Genomic DNA, 20,995 nt, shown 5'->3' on the forward strand with positions numbered 1-20,995 from the left:
CACCCCAGCTCTGCCTGCACCCAGGGATTGCAGGAAGGCTCCCTGTGACCTTACACCCCTGGGCAAGGCTCCTGCAGGGACTTCAAGGCACAGCTCTGACCCTCCACATGCAGTCAGGGGGGTGCAGAGCTCTCCATCTTCTCACATTCAGCCAAGCATCAATTTGCAGCCATCCTCAGAAAACAGACATTGATTTCCCACCCCATTCTCACCCACATCATCCCAGGGCAGTGAAGGCACCCACTGCTTTTCCCCCAAGGCCCACATTCCTGCATCCAGCTCTCATCCACTGCTCTCCCCAGGCCCACCCTGTGCATCCATCTGGGGAGTAGGCTGGGCAGCCTTCCCTCCCTACTTCATTACCTCTCATCTACTCCTCACAGCCCTTCCTCTGCCTCCACCCACCCTCAACTGGACTGAACAAAGCCAAACCCCTTCCACCCACCTCTTTTTATAAGGGAGGAAGATCCTCCCTCCCCTCCCCTTCCCAAAAAGCAGGGGAGCTCCCCAGTTGGCTGCTGGGGGAGGGATGGGCGGTTCCAGGTGCTGATCTCACTCGCCCCACCAGCTGTACCGGTTTGGAAACTGGTTGCACTGGGGAGGAAGCTGGGCAGTACCTGGCAGGGTGATTGGGTGCTCAGAGCAGGGCTGTGCCCCTGCAGAGTGGGAGGTGGCTGAGCACATTTTAAAAACAAGTGATTGGCGTTTTTCACAGCGCAGCCCTGGCTGACAGCCTGGTTTCCGCTCCAGGCTGTTGTCTCTGAGTTCAGCTGGAAGCACTCAGGCTGAACAAGGCCTACCGAGTAAAACTCAGTGAGAAGACCAAAAAACTAAGTCATGATGGTTTTTAAGTGCCCCCAAGGGCTTTTCCCCTCTCTGCTGTGTTCAGGGGTTTTTCCTCATTTATATTAAAATCACAGTCACAGACTGGTTTGGGTTAGAAGAGACCTTAGAGATCATCCAGTTCCACCTCTCTGCCATGGGCAGGGAGACCTGCTACACCAGGTTGCTCCAAGCCCTGTCCAGCCTGGCTTTGAGTTGCTTCAAACTGGGTCTGTCACCTCTGAGTTTTTCATCCTGTGTTGGCCATCCCAAATCCTACATAAAGAAGGGGGCTGTGTGTGGCTCAACATTGATTTTCCTGCAATGACTCATTGCTTGGGAATTCCCAGGCAATTAATTTACCAAAGATTTTGGTTCTCATTTATAACCTAATATTTATTAAATAGGAATTTTATATAGGACAAGGAGTAATGGGTGCAAGTTGAAGGAGGGGAAATTTAGATTAGATATTAGGAAGAAATTATTAACTTTGAGGGTGGTCAGAAATTAACTTTGAGACACGGGAACAGGTTGCCAAAGGTGGTTGTGGCTGCCCCATCCCTGGAAGTGTCAAAGGCCAGGTTCAATAAGGCCTTGAACTAGACTGGTCTAGTGGAAGTTGTCCCTGCTCATGGCAGGGGGTGGGACTTGGTGAGCTTTAAGGTTCCTTCCAACACCTTCACATTCTATGATTTGGGAAAACATTTCCACTGTGAGGGTGGTCAGACACTGAACAGGAACCCAGAGAGCTGGTGAGATTTCCATCTTGGAATATGTTCAAAACTTGGCTGAACAGAGCTCTGAGAAACCTGATCTCATCTTTTCTGACTTTAAATTCCCTGTAGTTTTTTCATTGTGATCTCTCTGAGACAGGACCCACTTCACCATTTCTTCTCCAGGTGCATTTCATGTTTTCAGTATTTCATTTACCCCCTGCCCTCTCCAAGAAGCCTACGAGGGTAGACAGAATCAAGCAGAAACCTTCTGGTTTTATTATCATTGTTTTATTTCCATTAGTTCTAAAGGTGTAGAAGTTACGTGGATTGGTAGCCATACTACTTCATAATAGATATTTTTTTACATCTTTAAATAATTACAGCTTGTTCAGTTGGTTGGTTTCCCTCTCCCCCTTACAAAGAAGTGTCTGTTTCCATGAGACCTTCCCAGATGACCTGGGAAGCTTCAAACTTTATACATGGGGAGAAAAAAAAAAAGGCAAAACAAAACACCACCCCTGACATAGTCACAGCTTCAATGTCACATTGAGAGTTGTTGATTGGTTTTAAAGCTCCCTTGCAATATTCCTGAGCTCCTCCTGATTGCACCCTCTCCATCCAAGCCCATAAGATTGCAAGTGATCTGTGCATCTTGTCTGATCAATTTACAAAGAATAACTGAAGTGAATCAAGATAATGCACTTCCACAAAGAGCAAAGACATTTAGAAGTGGTTAAATGACCTTTCTTGGCTCCCTTGTCCTGGTTCTCATCTGCCCATCTCAATTTGGTGGCCACTGGGCCAGTGCCAAGGTCTGGTTTGACACACCCAAACCTTGTGCTGTAAACCATTCAGCATCAAAATTTTCCTGATTAGGGGTGATCTCAAGTGGAACAAATCCCACAAATGCAGTTTTAAATGTGCTGAGGTGTTTTGCAGGAGTGGGCCCTTCCCTCTTGCTCCTCAGAGAAGGGATAGTTCTTGGTCCTGTATTTGTGTAGGACCTGGTATGGATCTCATGAGGTTCTCCAGCAATAAAAGCAGTAATAAAACCAATAATTACTTTGCCTTAATGGGTCTCTAATAATTGTATCTTAATTCATTACCAAAGCAGGCTTTAACTGCCTCCCCCATCACAGGCAGGGAAGCAGAGCTCAGGTGGAACCTGTAATTTTGTAATTGCTCCTTTTGCTGGAAGGAGCCGAGTGAACTGACAGTGGCAGCTCTTTAATCCTCTTGTCCTGTGAGTATCCCTTGGCCTGTCACCTCTGGAATTTGTCATCCTGCATTTGCCACCCCTGCAAGACGTGGCTCTGAGTGATTCCTGGGCTTGGAAACCACATTCAGCCTCCCACAATGACTCCTTACATGGGAATCCCCAAATGTGAGTCATTAATTTGCCAGTGATTCTCGGGGAAACATTTCCAGCATGAGAGCAGTCAAACACTGGAACAGGAACCCAGAGGGCTGCTGGGATTTCCATCCTTGGGAATATTCAAAAGTTGCCTGAACAAGGCCTTGAGAGACCTGATCTCATCCCTTGTGAGTTAAATTATTCTGTAATTTGATCATCAGAAGCCCTGAAGAAGGGGACCCATCAATTATGGTGTGTTTGTACCCCACCTGAAATGCTGATGCTCATCTGAGATCAGTCTCTCACCATCCTGATACCAGCACTGGCCTGAAAAAGACAAAATCTCCTGGGCCAACAGCAGCTCTACAACAGTTTTGGGTGATTGAAAAGAACCACAGAACCTGGTGTATCTGAACTTCTGCTTCTGGTGCAGAAAGAGGGACAAAAGAGCTAATTTCTACCCCTAAAGAGTTGTCCTCTACCCCTAGAGCTGTCCTCCAGAGTTTCACCTTTTGAAATCAGATACCTTGTTCTGTTATCAGGGACTTGTAAATGCTTCTCACCCTGTTTCAAGAATTTTTTTCAGACTTTGAGGAAGGCTAAAATCCAGTTAATAAATCCCTACCAAGGGGACATAAGGCAGATATGTTCTGCTGGGTTTTTTTCCTTCTGGCATTATAAGCAGAGTTCTTTCTGGCATCTCTGAGTGGGTTTTAAGGGCAGGAGAAAAATTCTACTGGGGAATTTGGCTTTGAGGGAAGGAGGAGGAGCACAGCAATAGGGAAAGGAAGGGAGAACCAATGTGAGCCTCCAGATGGAAGGAGAAATAGGGCTGTGGTTGGTCTGGACTTTTAGTCCTTATCAGGAGGCTCCACTCCCTCTTGGGGCTTTCCAGGTTAGTTGGATCTCAAAAGTTGGCATGAGCCATGTGGCATGAGGTGCAGGCTGCTGTGTTATGGCCAGGAATTCACAGCCAGATCCCAGGAGAGCTCAACTGCCATTTACAAAGGGATTTACTTGAGGAGGAGTTTGGCTGAAGATCTTCCTGCCAATGGAGAAACACCTTTGTGTTTTCACCTCAAATTCATTTTTTTTCAGGGCTATTTCTGGCCTCTTCTCTACAGCCTAGCAGGTCTGAACAAAATCACAGAATTTAATTTCTTTATATTCATGTTTCATGAATGTCTTCCCCTCATCTGTAATTAGCACTAATGAGGCTAAACACTGCATTAGCTCCACAAAACAGTGGGAACTGGTGCAAACACCACCTAGCTGTTCCCATGGCACCCTTGCCATGGTGCGTTTCCCTAGGGAGTGTGGAGGCTCTGTCACCTCAACAAAACCCTGCAAATCTGATCTATGGAGAGAACAGGAAATGTGGGAGGGTTCAGGACTCTCCAGTCATGACCAGTCCAGTTGAATCCTTCTCCTTAGAGAAGCTTTTACACCATAGGGAGGAAAAGGGTGAGTTGAAGCAAAGACAACACAATGCCATTCTTTTGCTCCAAACCTGTCCGTGGCTCTCCTCTTCACCAAGTCACGTGCCTTAGTTTGTGTGGAAGAACACTCCTTGTGGGAGTGTTAAACAGTGGGAGGCAGAGGGAGGCACATTTGGGAGGGTTACACAGTCCCCCTTAGAGATTTTTCACTTGTTAGTTCTGTACTTGAGTTCTGGATGCAGGGAGGAAAAGAGAGGAGCTGGGAAGGCAAGAAGGGTAACAGAGCTTGGGAGCAGACAGAAACCAGAGTGAAGAATCTTGCAGGATGAGGTCTCCCAGGAACTCTCTGCATGGACAAGCAAAGCTGTCCTTCCTTGGAAATGTTGATGCAATCGTCATGGGAAGCATCTGGTGAAGCACTTGGGCTGCCCAGGGGAGCTGTGGCGTCTGCCGTGCTGGAGTTTGAGTTTGTTAAACCAGAGGCAGAGCAGTCAGGGCTGGATTAGGCAGGATTGATCCCTTTGGGAAAAGGGAATGAGTCCTGCTCTTAGCATCTCTTCCAACACCATTTGCCAGGATTCCCTGGTAGCTGAGAGCCTTATGGGCAAGCAAACTGTCGAGTCTTGTGTAATGGAGTTGTGTTTCTCTTGCAGGCAAGCAAGTCTGTGCACATGCTTGATAAGGAAAACAGCCCCTGCCACCTCCAGTAGGGGCTGAAGCCACTGCTTGTTGCAAAAAAAGTGAAATCCTAAAGGATTAGATGTGGGAAATGGTCACGAGCCAGCTGTTAGGGGAGAAGTGGGCACTCCCAGTACAGCCAAAAATAAGTGACAGTCAGATTTCATCAGTGGCATCCAAACCAACATAAAAATAGACAAAATAATTAAATTATCTGTCTGAAAAGCAGTGGCCCAGCAGCGTTAGAAGAGCATCTTTCACTTGCTGTGCTCTTGAGTCATTTCTAAACCTGGCTTGTTGCTATCCATCAGGGAAGAGCCCAGCCATTTCCTCCAGGATTTGATGACCAGCATGGGTCTCATCTACCTTCTTCCAGAAGGTTCCTTCTTCCAAAATCCTCCTTTGACTTTGGACAGACCTACTCCAGGCTCAACCAACAACCTTTTGGAAACACAGTCCCATGATTTCATAGTGATAAATAGGAAAGGAGTTACTATTAAATACAGACATTCATGAGCTTTCCAGACCATCTAGAAAAATGAAGACAATGCTCTACATGTGTGAGCTGAGGAGCAAGGGGGATGTATCTTTTTTTCTCTGCCCTACATCATATCAAATCCACTAAAGCCACTAATGAATCTCTAGTGAAGTCTGTTCAGCAAACTGTCCTGGAACTGACTCCATTTGGTGGAAGATCACTGAATTTGGGTCATGAGAGGACAATGGCATTTTCTTCTGTTTGGGAAAAGAATGGGTGGTGGCAGAAGAAGTGTCTCTGTTCCACCACTGTCTGAGTCTTAAAATGCCAGATATTGTTAAATAAAACTCAAGAACTGTGTCCATCTCTGTGTTTCTGGCTGTTTCATAGTAAGTGGTGACAGTCAAATAGAGAGGCTCATTAAAAGCAGGGAAAAAAGGCTTCAAATCCTTGAGGTACTCTGAGATTTGAGTCTTCTCTGTTCATTTCATAAGAGCTCCCCTACACCTCAGATAAGTTCTCTTTACCTCTGCTGGAACATCTCACAGGGGGAGAGAAGGCAGGAGAGCAGGGGAGGTGGAGACAACATTGGCTTGATGATTACGTGGCATCTTCTTCATCTCTCAAGCAGATCAGCCTGGAGTTCATAGGGAAAGGGCCAGGTTATGCAGTTATGATGTCCCCGTGGTTCTCAGCCAGCACCAGGCTGTTCCAGGAGTCCTGTTTGGAGCTGGTTTGGGGAGACTGGCTCATGGCTGACTGGTAAGCCTGGGGGGAAAGCTTCAGAGCTGAGATCGCAGGGTGAATGGATGATCCGTGTCCGGACATGGCAGAGACGGAGAATGCCTATGGAAAAGGGAGAATGCTGTGAAAAAAGCTTCATACCTTAGAAGACCATGTGAATCCCTTTAGGATGGGCTGATGCTGTTGTAAAAATGTGTCTGGATTTGCTGCAGGGCTGGAGATTGCACCCTATGTGGGATACTTTGGGCAGGCTCTTTCCTCCTGTCTCCCTTTCTTTCTAGTTCTAGAAACACAGAATGGTTTGGGTTTGAAGAGACCTTAATGATCATCTCCTTCCCACCCCCTGCCATGGGCAGGGACACCTTCCACCATCCCAGGTTGCTCCTGTCCAGCCTGACCTTGGACACTTTAAGGGATGGGGCACCCACAGCTTCTCGGGGCACCCTGTGCCAGGGCCTCACCACCCTCACAAGGAAGAATTGCTTCCCAATATCCCATCTAAACCTCTCTCTTTCAGTTTGAAGCCATTTCCCTTTGTCCTATCACTCCAGACCTCCAGTAGTCTCTCTCCATCTTTTCCTGCAGCTTCCCTTCAGGTGCTTGTCTTTAAGTACCTAAATAAAGTTATGAGGATGTTCTCCCCATGTCTACCACCCTATTTCCCTTTTGGTTTTTTTTTTTCCCACTGCTAACACCACCCCTCAGTACCTGAGAAACGGGGCTGGGGTGCCCATAGTGAGATGAGAGCCCAGGTTCTGTTTTGATGGGGCGCATTTCCTCGGTGGTCGTGGTGCTGCTGCTGCTGCTGCTGGTGGAGCTGGTGGTCGGGGTAAGACTCTCACTGCTGGATGGGCCTGGGGTAAAACCAGAGGGTAAAAAAGGCTCTTTCCAAAGACCTTTCAGCACAGAGTTATGCTGAAGTGTGTGGTAAAAATAAATTTTTAAATAGTTGGAAGGATATTCAGGTATTTAGACATCCCCCATTTTTAAAAAAATTGGCCTGTTTTGTCATTGGATCTCTCTTATTTGAGGGCACTGTGGTTAGAAATACAAGTGCCCACACAAATACACATAATAAAATAAATTCCTTCATTTAACACTTACCTGCTGGTGCCTTTGTTTTGTTAAGGTTCTTAGGCTTGCGTTTCCTCGTCTGAATTCCCTCTTTTCTCATGGCTAAAGGCCTTGGGACCTGTGGGTCCAAACAGAAAAGCACATTGGTCTCTGAATGTCCTTAAGGTCATCTAAGAGAACATGATTCCAATTCTATCTTGTGGTTGAGCTGGTTTAATTGAAAACAACAACAAGATGTGCATCCAAATGGGAATAAGAAGATCACACCATGGTATTGAGTGTTTTAGGGCTTTAGGGAGCTACAGCTCATGTGTTTGTGCTTCTGACTTGGCTTTTTTACTAAAATGCCTGAATTTATGTGGGAAGAATCTAGACCTTGTTTTATTAGAGTTTTAAGACTTATTTACAAAGGGGACCCAATTAGTAAGTGAGAAATACCCAGCGTGTACACCCCCTTGCAGATATAAACACGACGTAACCTTGAAGGGACTAAACCCAAAAGGACAGCAGGAGAAGCAGCTCCAGAAGAGCACAGAGCTATGTAAAGAACCCAGCCCCCAGCCTGGTGCCACGAGCAGCCTCCCACAGCCAGGATTTACCCCGTGGAGCTTCATGTAGAGCCCGCAGGCGTTGCAGACGGGCTCCCCCTCAGCGTTCCTGCGCCAGAGCGTGGTGGTGGTCGTGTGGCAGTTGGCACAGGAGAGCCCAACACGGCGAGATGCTGACTGTGGGGACAAGAGAGCAAGGAAACACATCAGCCCTGCAATGCCCTCACCAGCAGTGCCCCACATCCCAACCAGCTTGCTCCACCACGCCTCAGGGTTCCCTCTCCTCTTGCCTCTTGTATTTTTCTGGGTTTTTATCTTTTTGCCCCTTTGCAGTTGTCCAGCTGCATCTTTCTGCCCCTCTTGCCTTTCCACTGACTCCAGGAGGTCTCAGCTCTCCTGGACCATCTCAGGTGGCACCAGAGACATAAAATAGAATCATTGGAAAAGACCTCCAAGACCATCGAGTCCAACCTGTGATCCCTGATCACCACCCTGTCACCCTGCCCAGAGCACTGAGGGCCCCTTCCAGTTGTACCTTGGACACCTTCAGGGATGGTGACTCCAGCACCTCCCTGGGCAGCCCCAGCCAATGCCTGACCACTGTTTCAGTGAGGAAATTCTTCTGGATGTCCAAAGTGAACCTTTCCTGGCACAGCCTGAGGTTCTGTCCTCTCATCCTGTCCCTGTTTCCTGGGAGCAGAGCCCAATTCCCACCTGGCTGCCCCCTCCTGTCAGGGAGTTGTGGAGGGCCAGAAGGTTCCCCCTGAGCCTCCTTTTCTCCAGAATCCCACATCACCTGAACGGAGCCCCAGATCTCCAGCAGCTCTAGTGGCAGCTTAGAGACCCCCTGCACGTGTACACACCTACCCTAAGGAGTCTGGATCCCAGACCATCCTGCCTTTTCCAGCTCCCAAGCCTTTCCAGGCATCGTGGCTATCCCAAGAAAATGTTATCAATTCCATAAATGTTGCATATTCCTTGCTGGCTTTGTGCTATGTTGTTTATAGAGCTCAAGGGGAAGATAAAAAAAAGATAAGCTTCCAGCAGCGTTTTCCTCCTCTTGATAAAGAGGGATAATTAATAGGAAGTCTCACTAATGAATTAGTGCAGGGGGCAGACCCAAAGTTCCTTTTCTGGGTGAACTGGTTTAGTCAGGCTCAGAAGGCAACAGGAGAAAGCAACAGGCTTGAAGCCATATAAAATACAAGTTTTGAGCTGGGAAACAGCGGGAGGTGGAGGAAGGAAAAGCCACATCCTCCACACCTGCCTGGCTTTTGCCATCATCCTTCAAAGCTCAGGCCGTAGAGGCCAGTAAATGAGAGAGGGAAGGTCCTGGGTGCCGGGGTGAGATCCTGCCTGGATCAGTCGGACTCTGGAAAGGCGTTTCACAAGAGGGCGCTCGGTGCCCGTGGCAGCTGGCAGCGCTCAGGCTGCCCGTGTCACTTTTGTCACTGGCAGGGGACGTCTGGGTTTGGGCACAGACAGGGCTGAGCGATGCAAAGGACAGGGCAGTGTGGGGATGGAGCCTCGAGGAAAACAAAGGAGTGTGGCAATCTGGCTTTCCGGTGGCTGCTTTTAACTTGGGTTCATGATCACAGAATGTTATGGAATCATAGAATGTTGTAGGATATAATTGTAAGGGGATAGAAGGGATCTTAAAGTTTATCTAGCCCCACTCCCCTGCCATGGGCAGGGACACCTTCACTAGACCAGGTTGCTCAAGGCTTTATCCAGCCTGGCTTTGAATACTCTCAGGATTGGAGCATCCACAGCCTCCCTGGGTAACCTAGTCCAGAGTCTCACCACCCTCACAGAGAAAATTCTTCCTAATACCAAACCTAAATTTCCCCTCTTTGAAGTTGTACCTATTTCTCCTTTCCTGTCACTCCAGTTCCTGATGAAGACTCACAGATTCCCTGTAGGACCCTTCAGATACTGGAGAGGGCTGTGAGGTCTTTACAAGACCTTCTCTTCTCCAGGCTGAACAGTCCCAACCTTCTCATCCTGTTGTGATGGACTCATGTCATTGGGGACACAGAGACCTTCCCAAAACCCCTCACCAAAACATGCAGGGAGCAGCAGCTTATCAACACTGAGCTCACAGAATCATGGAGTGGTTTGGGTTGGGAGGGACTTTAAAGATCAAGTTCCACCCCCTGCCATGGGCTGGGACACCTTCCACTATCCCAGGTTGCTCCAAGCCCCATCCAAACTTGCCTTGGTCACTTCCAGGGATCCAGGGGCAGCCACAGCTTCTCTGGGCAACCTGTGCCAGGGTCTCAGCACCCTCACAGGGAGGAATTTCTTCCTCATATCCCATCTAAACTGCTCTGTCAGTTTGAAACCATTCCCTGTTGTCCTGTCATCCTTGAAAATGGTGTCTCTCCATCTTTCCTGTGTGCTTCCTTCAGGAAAGCTGCAGTTAGGTCAACCCAAATTTTTCTCTTTTCCAGGCTGAACAATCCTGTTCATGCCCCCCAGGTTCCTTGTGCATACCCCACCCTGACCCCAGAGGCTTTGGGATGCCCTGGCCTGCCCTACAATGGGGGCTTCACCTCACCCAACAGATCTGGGAGCAGAGTATCCAAAAAAAGTATCCAGAAAAGTCACCATGAAGTGAGGGGCTCACCCAGCAGTGACCAGGGATCCCTGTGTGTAAGAGAAGATGGAATGGTGCTGTGCTAGAACTGGAAAGAGTTGCCATTCCTCCAAATATCCCAAAATCACCCTGTGTCCTACAGCCCCTTCCACCACCTGGCTGAGCGTCTGGAGAACTCCACTGGACAGGACCAGGGCTTGGAGTATCCCAAGCATGAGAAAATCTGGCTTGTTTTGAAAGTCTGGACCTCAGCTGGGCAGATGGGAGTCGAAACACCCCTGGCATCTCCAGCTGGCCGAGATTTCTTTGCCTCCTCCTCCCACATGTGTGATCTTGACTTACCAGCCTCCTCTGGGGTTTGAACAGGGGCCGGTTGATGCCGTTCATCTTGTGGTAGAGCCCGCAGGCGTTGCAGAGGTAGTGCCCCGTGCCGTCCCTCCTCCACAGCGGCGTGGACATGGCCCCACAGTTGACACATTCTCGCCCCTCGGAATAATCATCAAAAAATTCTGCTGCCAGGATGGGAGAGAAGGGAAAAGACTTCGTTAATTAGTTGGCTGTACCTGTAATTGCTGCTCTGCTTCTCAGTTTAGCCAGAAGGGATATTTCAAGAAATCACAAATATTCAGATTTTATGGGTTGAGTTTAGCCAGAAGGGATATTTCAAGAAATCACAAATATTCAGATTTTATGGGTTGCAAGAAACAGCTCTTCCTTTCCCAAGGAAGCCCCCCACCATGATTCTTGGGAAGAGGGACTACTTTCCTTGCCATGACTGCAGGACTTCTGTGGCAGCAGGGATGTGCTGGGACACAGATACCAGGAGGCAGAAATAGAAACCTTTCCCTTCTGCTCTGATGTTATCCAATTTTCAAGACTGGCCATAGCCAGGGCAAGCAGATCAGGGCAGGTGAACAACCTTGGTTACAATCAAGGCAGATTCCTGTGACCATGGATAAAAACAAACCCCGCAGAGCAGAACTGCCCAGAGGTCAGGCAGCTGCATCTCAGCTGGGCAGGGAAAACCATTCCATGTTCCCTGCTCCCCATGGGAAGGCTCCTCACCCTGCCCTTCTGCTGGGGGGAATGGCTGCAGAGAGCCAAGGGGAGGTTCGTGTGCCTTCACCCCATTCTCTGCACAGAAAACATCTCCTGAGGTGCAGGAATCCACAGGTACAAGTTGAAGGTTCCCTGCCCATGGAAGGGGGCTGGAAATGGATGATCTTTAAGGACTCTCCCAACCCAAACCATTCCAGGGTTCTGGGATTCAAACCCCAGCTCAGTCTGACAGCTAACAGGGATTGTTGGGAATTCATGTGTGTTAGAGGCTCAGTTTTTGATGGAAATCTGTATTGTGCTTGATGCCACACTCCAGGACTTGCTGCATTCACCCGCTGCATTCCTGGTACATCCTGCACTGGGGCTTGGCTGCAGCTGGGATTTGAGGGATAACTGGGAATAGAGTGATAGGAGAAGGGGGAATGCATTTAAACTGACAGAGGGCAGGATTAGGTCAGATGTTAGGAAGAAATTCTTCCCTGTGAGGGTGGGGAGTCCCTGGTACAGGTTTCACAGAGAAGCTGTGGCTGTTCCGTCCCTGGAAGTGTCCAAGACCAGGTTGGATGGGGCTTGGAGCAACCTGGGAGGGTGGAAGGTGTCCCTGCCCATGGCAAGGGGTGTGGAATGAGATGAACTCTAAGGTCCCTTCCAACCCAAACCATTCTGTCATTCTGCCCTGGGCTGGGCCAGTCCAATCCCTCTGGCTGTGACAGAACCAGGAGGCTCAAAGGTCAGCACAACACAGCTCAACTGCATCATCCTTTGGAAAGGCACAGGTCCCTCCCCATTCCATACAAACCCTTCCAGAAACCAAGAACTTCACTGTATTTTTTGCTTGTCCACCTGCTTTTAACACAAAAATCTCAGCTTTCTGCTGGAAGACAATTGCTCCCCAAGGAGCAAACCAACAAAATTTGGCTTCTGGCTGAGTTGTGCCTCAGTCCCATGTGGATTCTCTGATGTCTAGCAAGGGTTATGTTCAGACGTGGCCTTATTTTCTCTTTTCCCCAGACTATTTTTGGAAAATCTGCAGGAAACTGCATAACTGTGAAGCAGCCAAAGGACAAAAAAATTAATGAAGTGGCGCCAGTTAGCAGAGACAAATATTCACGTGAGCCTAATTCTCCCTAGGAAATCTGGCTAAAAATGGCAGGAGATTACACTGTGTGCCCATGGGGAAATGGTAGAGACCACTAATTTATTGTACCCAAGCAGCTCTGGATCCAAAAAGCAGGAATCCAGTATCTTCCCAGCAGTTTAGGAAAATCTCACTACCCTGGGGCAGTTCTGGTGGTTTGAAAAAGATGGGAATCCCTCCAGGTGATTTTTGTCCACATGGATTCAGTGATACCATAACCCTCACTTTCACCCTTAAAATGACAATTGAGTCACAGCCAAAATCTAGATCAAATAAACTTCCTTTGAAAAGAGAAGGGATTGGAACAGCTGGTCAGGAAAGAACTCGTTTCCTTGAAAAATCTCAAGAAAGGAAAACATTTCACTTTTTTTTTTTTCATCTTAGAAGTTGTTGAGGTTTTTGATTATAATTTTCCAAAGAAAAAGCCAAAATATTTTTGCAAATTTTTTTCCTGTAAAAAATGCCTTCTTCTTCAAAAATAATTCAGTACAGAGATGTGGACATAATCCAGGGATTTATGCAGAGCAGAGGTAATCAAAAGGTAGCAGTTAAAACTTGAGTGATTTGAATTGTGCCTGTGACTAATTACAAAATATGGTCTTTCTTGGAAATTTTTCCACCAGGAAGCCAAAATATAAAAGTTTTTAATCAAAGACAAAGGAGAAAATTTCTAACAGTCCCTCAGAAATGTTAAGAATTGGACTAGTTCTTGAACAAGAAAGTCCCTCAAAAAAATGTCAAGTATGGATATATTTCTGCTTTTAGAAAAATGTAAGCCTCCTACCTACTGGCAATAATTTGTTGCCAAGAGTTGAGTGTTATTTCCCAAGAGGGGGATACCCAGCTCCAGTGCCACGTTATTTTCAGTGTTGGTTTCTCATCAACATCCAAACACCAGTACAAACCTGCCTTGAGACCTGCTCTCCTTTCCCATCTGCATTTGACTGATATTCTTCCCTATTTCTTTGGTTGGATTTTGGTTTTTTTTCTCAGTTTTCGTGGGATTTAGACTGGAACTCAAGATGGGATTTAGACTGGAACATCTCTCTCAAGGGACTTCCATAGAATCACAGAATGGTTTGGGTAGGAAGAGACCTTAAAGCCCATCTCATTCCAACCCTCTGCCATGGGCAGGGACACCTTAAACTATCCCAGCTTGCTCCAAGCCCCATCCAAACTTTCATTGGTTGAAGTTTCCAAAAGTCCCCTTCTGCTTCCGTGGCAATAACATTTGTGAGACTTTTCCCTCTCAGCTGCAGGCAAAGGTGATCCTTGTGAAGGTTCATAAACAGGAATCATTGGTGTTTGAGTCAGGGAAGGGACAGACTTTGTTCCCTGGGGACACCGAGGCTCCGGCAATGGGCGGCTCTCCCTAATCACAGCCCCTATCAGATGGGTGTGTCCCCTCCGGGCACCACCCAGTGCTGAGTCAGATGACACCCGCCAAGCACAACCTCATTAAAAATATTCCTGCAGCCCTGACAGAGCAGGGGGAGCTCATTGACCTCGGGAGATATCACCTGGAGGAGAGATATCCTCACCTGCCTCAAAGAATGCTTTGGGATGGCGCAGGAGGTGTCTTGAACGCTGCTGGAAGTTGGTTTAGAGATGATGATATGGGCTTGGTGCGTGTCATTTATTGAACAAAGGGTGTTTGGGCCCTAAGGAAGTGGGAAACAAGGGATTGGATTTCTTTCTAGAATAAATTATATTTTTATAATTATTTTGTATATATACAATTATATATACATTCACACTATCAGTGAACTCCTGGATGAAGTTGCCAAGGAGGGGCTTTCTGAGCTGTCCTTCTGGCCACACATCCACCCTGCTCTGAAGAACCCTGAAGATCTACAAAATAATGAGAAAGGCTCACCTGAAGACCTGCAGCCTGTGCAGTTTGATGTGGGTGGGTGTTCAGGACCCAGGAAACCAAAATGTTCCCAGGGTTCAGAGCCCACAGGAGCTGGGATCTCCAATCAGGCTGAGCTAAATTGGGCATGGAGGTCACTGGGCTTCAAATACTCTCATTGTTTAATTTGTCACTGTTATTAATAATGGGGATTAAGGAGACTCACTAGGAAAAAGCAGCAAAGTGTTTCCTTGGCTTCTGGCTCGGGGCTGGAGCTCTAAATCCTGGCATTATGAGATCCCCTGACACTTATTCCTTGTACTTTGCAGCCGGGAAAGGAAACGTTTATTCAGGCAGCAAATGGCCCAAGCGGCTCCCGGAGGGCCCTGAACAATGAGGGGGGAAGGAAAGGCTCCCCCAGTCGCACTCAGGGCAATAATTTCCGTTCTGTGGCACAGGAGCCGCTGCCTGATAATGGAGATTTATGGGTCCATCCGGTGACCTCTGGAATGGCCTTTCTGCTGGAAAGATTTACTCCCTCTGCCAAAGCCAGGTACAGCCAGCACTGGGACAGGGTTGAGGGAAGGATTTGCTGATCAGGCTGAGAAGGACGTCAGCCCGTGGCTGGGGGAGCCTCATGAGTGCTGAGTGGCCTCATCCTCCTCTTTGAATGTTCAGCTTCCCCACGTGCCTTTGCCAAGCCCTTATCTTGTATCTTGGGATCATTCAGTCCTTTTTATGGGCTGGGTCCCTGGTGTTGGCTAATCCTGATGGCCTTCTGCTTAATTCTTCATAAAACCCTGCCTTTAGTCAATGAAGGAGCTTCTCACATGAAAGCAGATCATGAAATCTCACTGAATGACCAGCGGAGCCGATGGATTGTGTCGCATCCCTATCCTGGTCATCAACTTGCTGTGTAAATTGAGATTTTTTCCCCCTCACATCTACTGTTTATGAGCACTGCAAGGTCCCCAGGGCAGGAAATGTCATTTGTGTGTTGCACAACAGTCTGCTAATCTTGGGTGAGGCCTTGAGTATGCTCATGTCAGAAATACTTTCCACAATGGGATATCCAGTCCCCAGGGAGCCAGGAGTGACTCCTGAGTGGGACACAGGGGTCTGGTAGGGAAAAAAAGAATTCTTGGATGTGGCCCTTCGTGACACTTTGTCACTGGGTGGGATCCTTCACATCCACTGAGATCGGCCTGTACGGACAATGCTGAGGTCGTCAAAAAAGCAGATTGGAGGTGGTCCTGCCAGCCCACACCTCCAGCACCTCTGGCTCACCAAAAGTCTGAGGAATTTTGTCTTCCCAAACAGAACCAGATACCCACTTGCAACTCAACCCAAGGCTTCAGCCTGGAGCGTGGCTTGAAGTGACTTTTTCCTACCATCTCTGCAAACCCCAACTCTGCCAGCCTGGCACTACATCCATTCCTGAGTCCAGACCTTTGGGTTTTCTTTAGGAACCCGTCCCTGGAAGTGGTCCAGGCCAGGTTGGATGGGGCTTGGAGCAACCTAGGATAGTGGAAGGTATCCCTGCCCATGGCAGGGGGTGGAACTGGATGAGCTTTAATGTCCCTTCCAACCCAAACCATTCTGGGATTCTGTGATTAAATCTGTTTGCACAGCAGAGATCATCTTGAATGCATAAACCTGATGGATCAGGAGCTTAAGGAATAATAACAGAAAAAGGAAGAGTTTTGAATACTTCAGTTCAGAGCCAGCATCCAGTTTATGAATTTCTCTTCCCAAACCATCCTGTGGAAGGGGACAAAGAGCCCTCCCTACCCTGGTTTGGATCAGACCCTCCTGCATGAGAAACAACGAGATTGTCTTCTTCTTCCCTCCAACCCCCTCCTGCTTTCACCCTCTCTGGATGGAAAGAGACTTCCATTAATATAGCACTGGAGTTTTGTTTACAGCTGGAGAGATATTTGATATCAACAGTTCCCCCTGCAGAAGTGTCTCCTCAACCCAATGAAGCAACTCAGCAAAGGAGGAACTGTCCTTCAAACACAGCCAGGCCACTTAGAGGCTCTAAACACAGCCTGAGAGCAGTTTTCCCAGCAGAGAAGCAGTTTCCTAAAACAATTTGTTATGATAAGAGGTGAGAGCCACGATCCTGTGTATACACAAACCCCAAATGGACTCTCGGGGGCACTCGCAGCTGAGGCAAAGGACATGGACACCCTGGAATCCCACCCAGGACACCCTCACCTTCTGCTTCAAGGGACAGCCACAACAGCACGCCAGGGGAAGCGGGATTTACCATTCCCAGCCACTCTGTCCCAAATCCCAAAATTGTTCCCATTAAAAAAGTGGCAGTTTGGAAATCCTTCCAGCCTTTTGGGGTCCTTTAAACCAGCACTTTGCTGCAGCTAGAGGATCTGAAAGTCACATCTTCTGTTTCTTTGGGATGGGTTGAGGTGTTTCCATGAATTGCATTATTCCAGAAGCTGAAGTTTCAAGGGGAAAAACCCACCAAAAAGTTTCTGATCAGATCACATCCCGGCTAAAAGGACTGGTTGATCCAGGATTGTGGCACAGAAGGAAAAAAAAAAGAGGAGAGACAGAAGGGGAATGGGCAGGGAGAGAGTGGGCAAATTTTAAAATGCCAGATTTGTGCATGGGGGAGCTCTGTAGCCAAAGGAAAGCTGTCATTGAGCCTTTCTTTTGTCCATGAGGACATCCCCATCTTGGCACACCGGCTGGGATCAGAAAGTGAAGATGGAGCTAATGGATCCAAGGGTGTTTCTATAAAAACAGAGTTTGCTCATTGGCTTTTCCCCCTCTGCTCCCTCTTCTCTTCCTGTCTCCTCTCAGACAGAATTTGGGGAAAATTCACCCAGGGCTTTAGAGATTAATGGGATCTAAACACAGGGAGAGCAGGACAGTGCCTGTCTGAGCAGTGCCCATCTCTGGGCTGGGAGCTGTGGGAATGTGGCTCCCTGCTCTCCCCTGATCTGGGTTAAAAGAAGGCATCACCCATGTGATTGAGGATCTGCAGGAAGTGGGGAACCAGGTAAATTCCCCACACTTAGCCAGAAATATGCTTTCAAGCAAAAAGCATCATTGTGCAGCCTCACAGAAATGGCTTGGTGCCATCCTAGAAAGTTTTAGGGTTTATCTGCCACATCTGTGGTGGAGAAAATGGCTGTGTACCCAGTTAGCTGCCTGGGCCAAACAGTTTTCCCTCTGAAAACATAAAGACCCTACTTATTGCTGAGAAAACATTCATCCTACAGTCTGGCTTTCCAGAAGGCAAAGAAATCTGCTTTTTCCCCGGCTTCGCGAAACACCACGGCGAGACATTTCCCTTGCAACCCTTCCCAGGCCAAATGTTTCACGTCAAGGCAAAGGGAACATTGTGTCCCTCCCCTGCAGCAGTCCCTGCTCTGCCTGCAGCAAGCCAAGGTCTGTGGCACACACCATTGCCAGCAGCCAGGAATACTCCTTTTCCTTCATGGATATGTTTTCTGTGCTTTGAAGGACGGTGGAGGTGGAAGCGGCCAAAGGACCAGCTGAGATCATGTGCAGGAGGGCCACGATGGGAAGGTTGGGCAAATTCTGGTTCTGGCTTGGAGTTCAGTCTTGGTTCTGCATTAGGATGCCCTTGAGCAAGGCTTTTCATCTCGTGGTGACACTGTCCTTTCCCCATGACAAGGAGTGACACTGGAGGGGGGCAAGAGGACAGCTTTCAAAAGCCACAGCTGGAGATAAGAAATGGATGGAAGAAGGATGGGTGGAAACAAGCTGGATTCCGCTAAATCAGATCTAAACAGTACTTTGGGAAGGGGCAGGAGCTGGGGGGATGGCCAACCTGGTTGCTTGGTAAAGCACTGACAGCTCTTCAGCACACAAAAACCACCAGAGCCCAAACCATCCAGCCCCATGGTTATCCCAGAGCTGAGTGGAGAGACAGTCCACACACACACTGAAGGACCATGTCCCACATCCCAAAGGTGCGCAGCCTGCTCTGAAGGAGACAGGAATGCAGACATCCCTGAGGGTCTGTTGGTGGGAGCCTCTTGGCCACCTTTTAGAGACCAACCTGGTGTCCAACAGCAGCTTCTGCTGACTGTCAAGTTGTGCCTGAGTGAACTCCCACCCACCAAGGTGACCTCCCCTTCCTTACTCCTCCTTGTAGTTCTTACGCTTGTAAATATCCAAGGCTCCTCTGATAAACAGAAGATTCCTCCGCTTATCGACTGTCCAAATATTTTTTAACAAATCTCAGATTAGCATGGAGAGCCCAGGGAATGGGCAAGATGGGGTCAGCCACAGCCTAGGGTCTGCTTGGCAGGAGGCACCTGGAAATGGTCTTTCTCTCTTTTGACAAAGAAAAAAGAGCCACAGCCTTGCCCTCCTTGAAATCTGGCCTATCTCCAAGTGGATGTGCCCGTTGAGACTCTTCTTTGATGGCCTCAGGGAAGGGACAGTGGGGAAAAAATGAAGAGGATCAGAAAAGCTTGGGATTTACAGTGCCATGATCCCTCCTGGGCAGCTGTCTCTGAGCTGGGAGCAGGTAATGGATCATGTGCAGCCATTCTTGGTGTCCCCACAGGGGACCACAAGCAGGTGTGCTGTGGAGTCCTGCCAGGCTGCTGCTCTGTGGCTGAGCCATGGGAATTGGCCTTATGACTACAGGGTAACCAGTGAGCCGGGGCCAGCTCCTGGGTAGGTGGTGAAGCCTAACCCTAAGCCCAGCCAGCAGAGTCTGGCCATTTTCAAGTGTTCTGAGACCCCAATCACATCCAGACTTCCTCCCAGGAGCTGCACCAGGAGATGCTGGGCTCAGGCTGAGATGGTCTGTGCTTGGATCATGCCAGGGGCTAACAATTATCACAGAATCACAGAATATCCTGAGCTAGAAGGGATCCACAAGGAACATTGAGTTCAACTCCTGCCTCTGCACAGGACAACCCCAAGATGATTCTTCTCCAGTGACTGAAGATTATGGTCTGTTGGGTTTTCATTAGGAAATGGGGGACTGTCCATCCTTGGGCATTCCAAAGCCTCATCCACATGCCCTCAGCCACTGCTGAGTTGGTTGTCCAGCTAGGGATCTTAAAATGTACATTTCTACAGTCCTACAACTCCAGAAACTCCAATTTTGGGGTGAGGTTTTTTTTTCCCCCAGATCAGAAGGATAGACATTTATGTAAAGCAAATGGGCAAAATCTTTCTTGTGGAATTGCAATAGTGCAATTGTATTATTGTTATTATATTTGTGGGCATGTGGTCTACATATATATAAACATATATATTTGCATATATAAACATAACATGTCCTAGAATCACAGAATGGTTTGGGTTGGAAAGGATCTTAAACATCATTTAGTTCCAGACCCTCTTCCATAGGCAGGGATGTCTGGGATGTCCTTGAGAATGCCATTGTAGCAAGTTAGGAATCATGTCCAATCAATTCTTTCTGGTTTTGCTATTAAAATTATTATTATTATTATTATTATTATTATTATTATTATTATTATTATTATTATTATTATTATTGTGTGTCCGTATAGAACTTAGCTATATAGAATGGTGTGTGGTGTGAATATATATTTATATATATGTGCAAGAATGCACACGTGTATATTTTAAAAACTCATTTTATATATGTAAAATACATATGATATATTAAAACACCTCACTTTATAAATTTAAAATACATCTATACTATGTGCAGAAATATATGGAATATGTAGGACTGCTCCATATATCCAATCCCTCCCTGAGCACGACAGCACAGACAATACTGTGATATATCCAAATTCCAAACCCCTGTCCCAGTTTTGTTCTAATTTCCCTGATTTAGACACAGGCTCTGCCTCCAGTTCAGAGCTGTTCCACTGATAAATCCCACTCACAGGAGCTGCACCAGCACAAGCCAGGCCAGATCCCGGCCTCCCAGCGGGACTCCAGCCAGGGACAAACAAAAAGGTGTTTACTAGGGCTCATCACGTTAGAGGGGACAGTGAGTTTGTCTAACCCCTGGCCCTTCTCTTTTCCTCTTTTATTAGTTATTCTGGATGTTAAGTCAACTCAGCCCCCGAGCGGGGCGGGAGGAGGGGATGATAAAGCGTCTGCAAAGGTCACTTCGCAGCCCAGGCCAATAAAACAGCAGGTACCGAACTTATCAGAGCCACATATAACTTGCAGTTTTTCTAACTCAATTGATTGGACTTTTTATCTAAAATAACAGGCATTATAAGATAGGCGAAAGTCGAGATAAGGAGGAAAATTGAGTAGCCTCGAATCAAGATCAGCCTGGGGACAGGTTCAAACTCCCACACCTGCCCCAGAGGAATCAATGAAAGTTTCTTGGCGCCGTCCGCTCGTTTTGAAATGCTGCTGAAGTTGGGTGAACTTTGAGACCGCGGCGTTTATTCTGTGATTATAATTAACCTGCTCACCCGTTGTTATTGATTTGTGTGGAGGGAGGTGCCAGAGCCTGACTGGGATGTGGGTTTGGGAACAGAAGTGCTCGA

General features: G+C 47.8%; 1 protein-coding gene across 1 annotated transcript in view; it reads right to left on the reverse strand.

Annotated features, from left to right (window-relative positions):
- Positions 1-5,368: 5,368 nt before the first annotated feature.
- The window catches only part of GATA4 (GATA binding protein 4), a 23,976-nt gene continuing 8,349 nt past the window's right edge, over positions 5,369-20,995 (reverse strand). Inside the window, exons 2-6 of the mRNA XM_005424971.3 lie at positions 10,795-10,961; positions 7,905-8,030; positions 7,336-7,423; positions 6,940-7,085; positions 5,369-6,333 (exon numbers count right to left, since the gene is read on the reverse strand). Coding sequence (XP_005425028.2) covers positions 6,151-6,333; positions 6,940-7,085; positions 7,336-7,423; positions 7,905-8,030; positions 10,795-10,961 — 710 coding nt within the window. The 3' untranslated portion in view covers positions 5,369-6,150. The remainder of the gene's footprint in view (positions 6,334-6,939; positions 7,086-7,335; positions 7,424-7,904; positions 8,031-10,794; positions 10,962-20,995) is intronic.

This window comes from Geospiza fortis, unplaced genomic scaffold (assembly GCF_000277835.1).
Source record: "Geospiza fortis unplaced genomic scaffold, GeoFor_1.0 scaffold106, whole genome shotgun sequence".
NCBI classification, from domain to species: Eukaryota; Metazoa; Chordata; class Aves; order Passeriformes; family Thraupidae; genus Geospiza; species Geospiza fortis.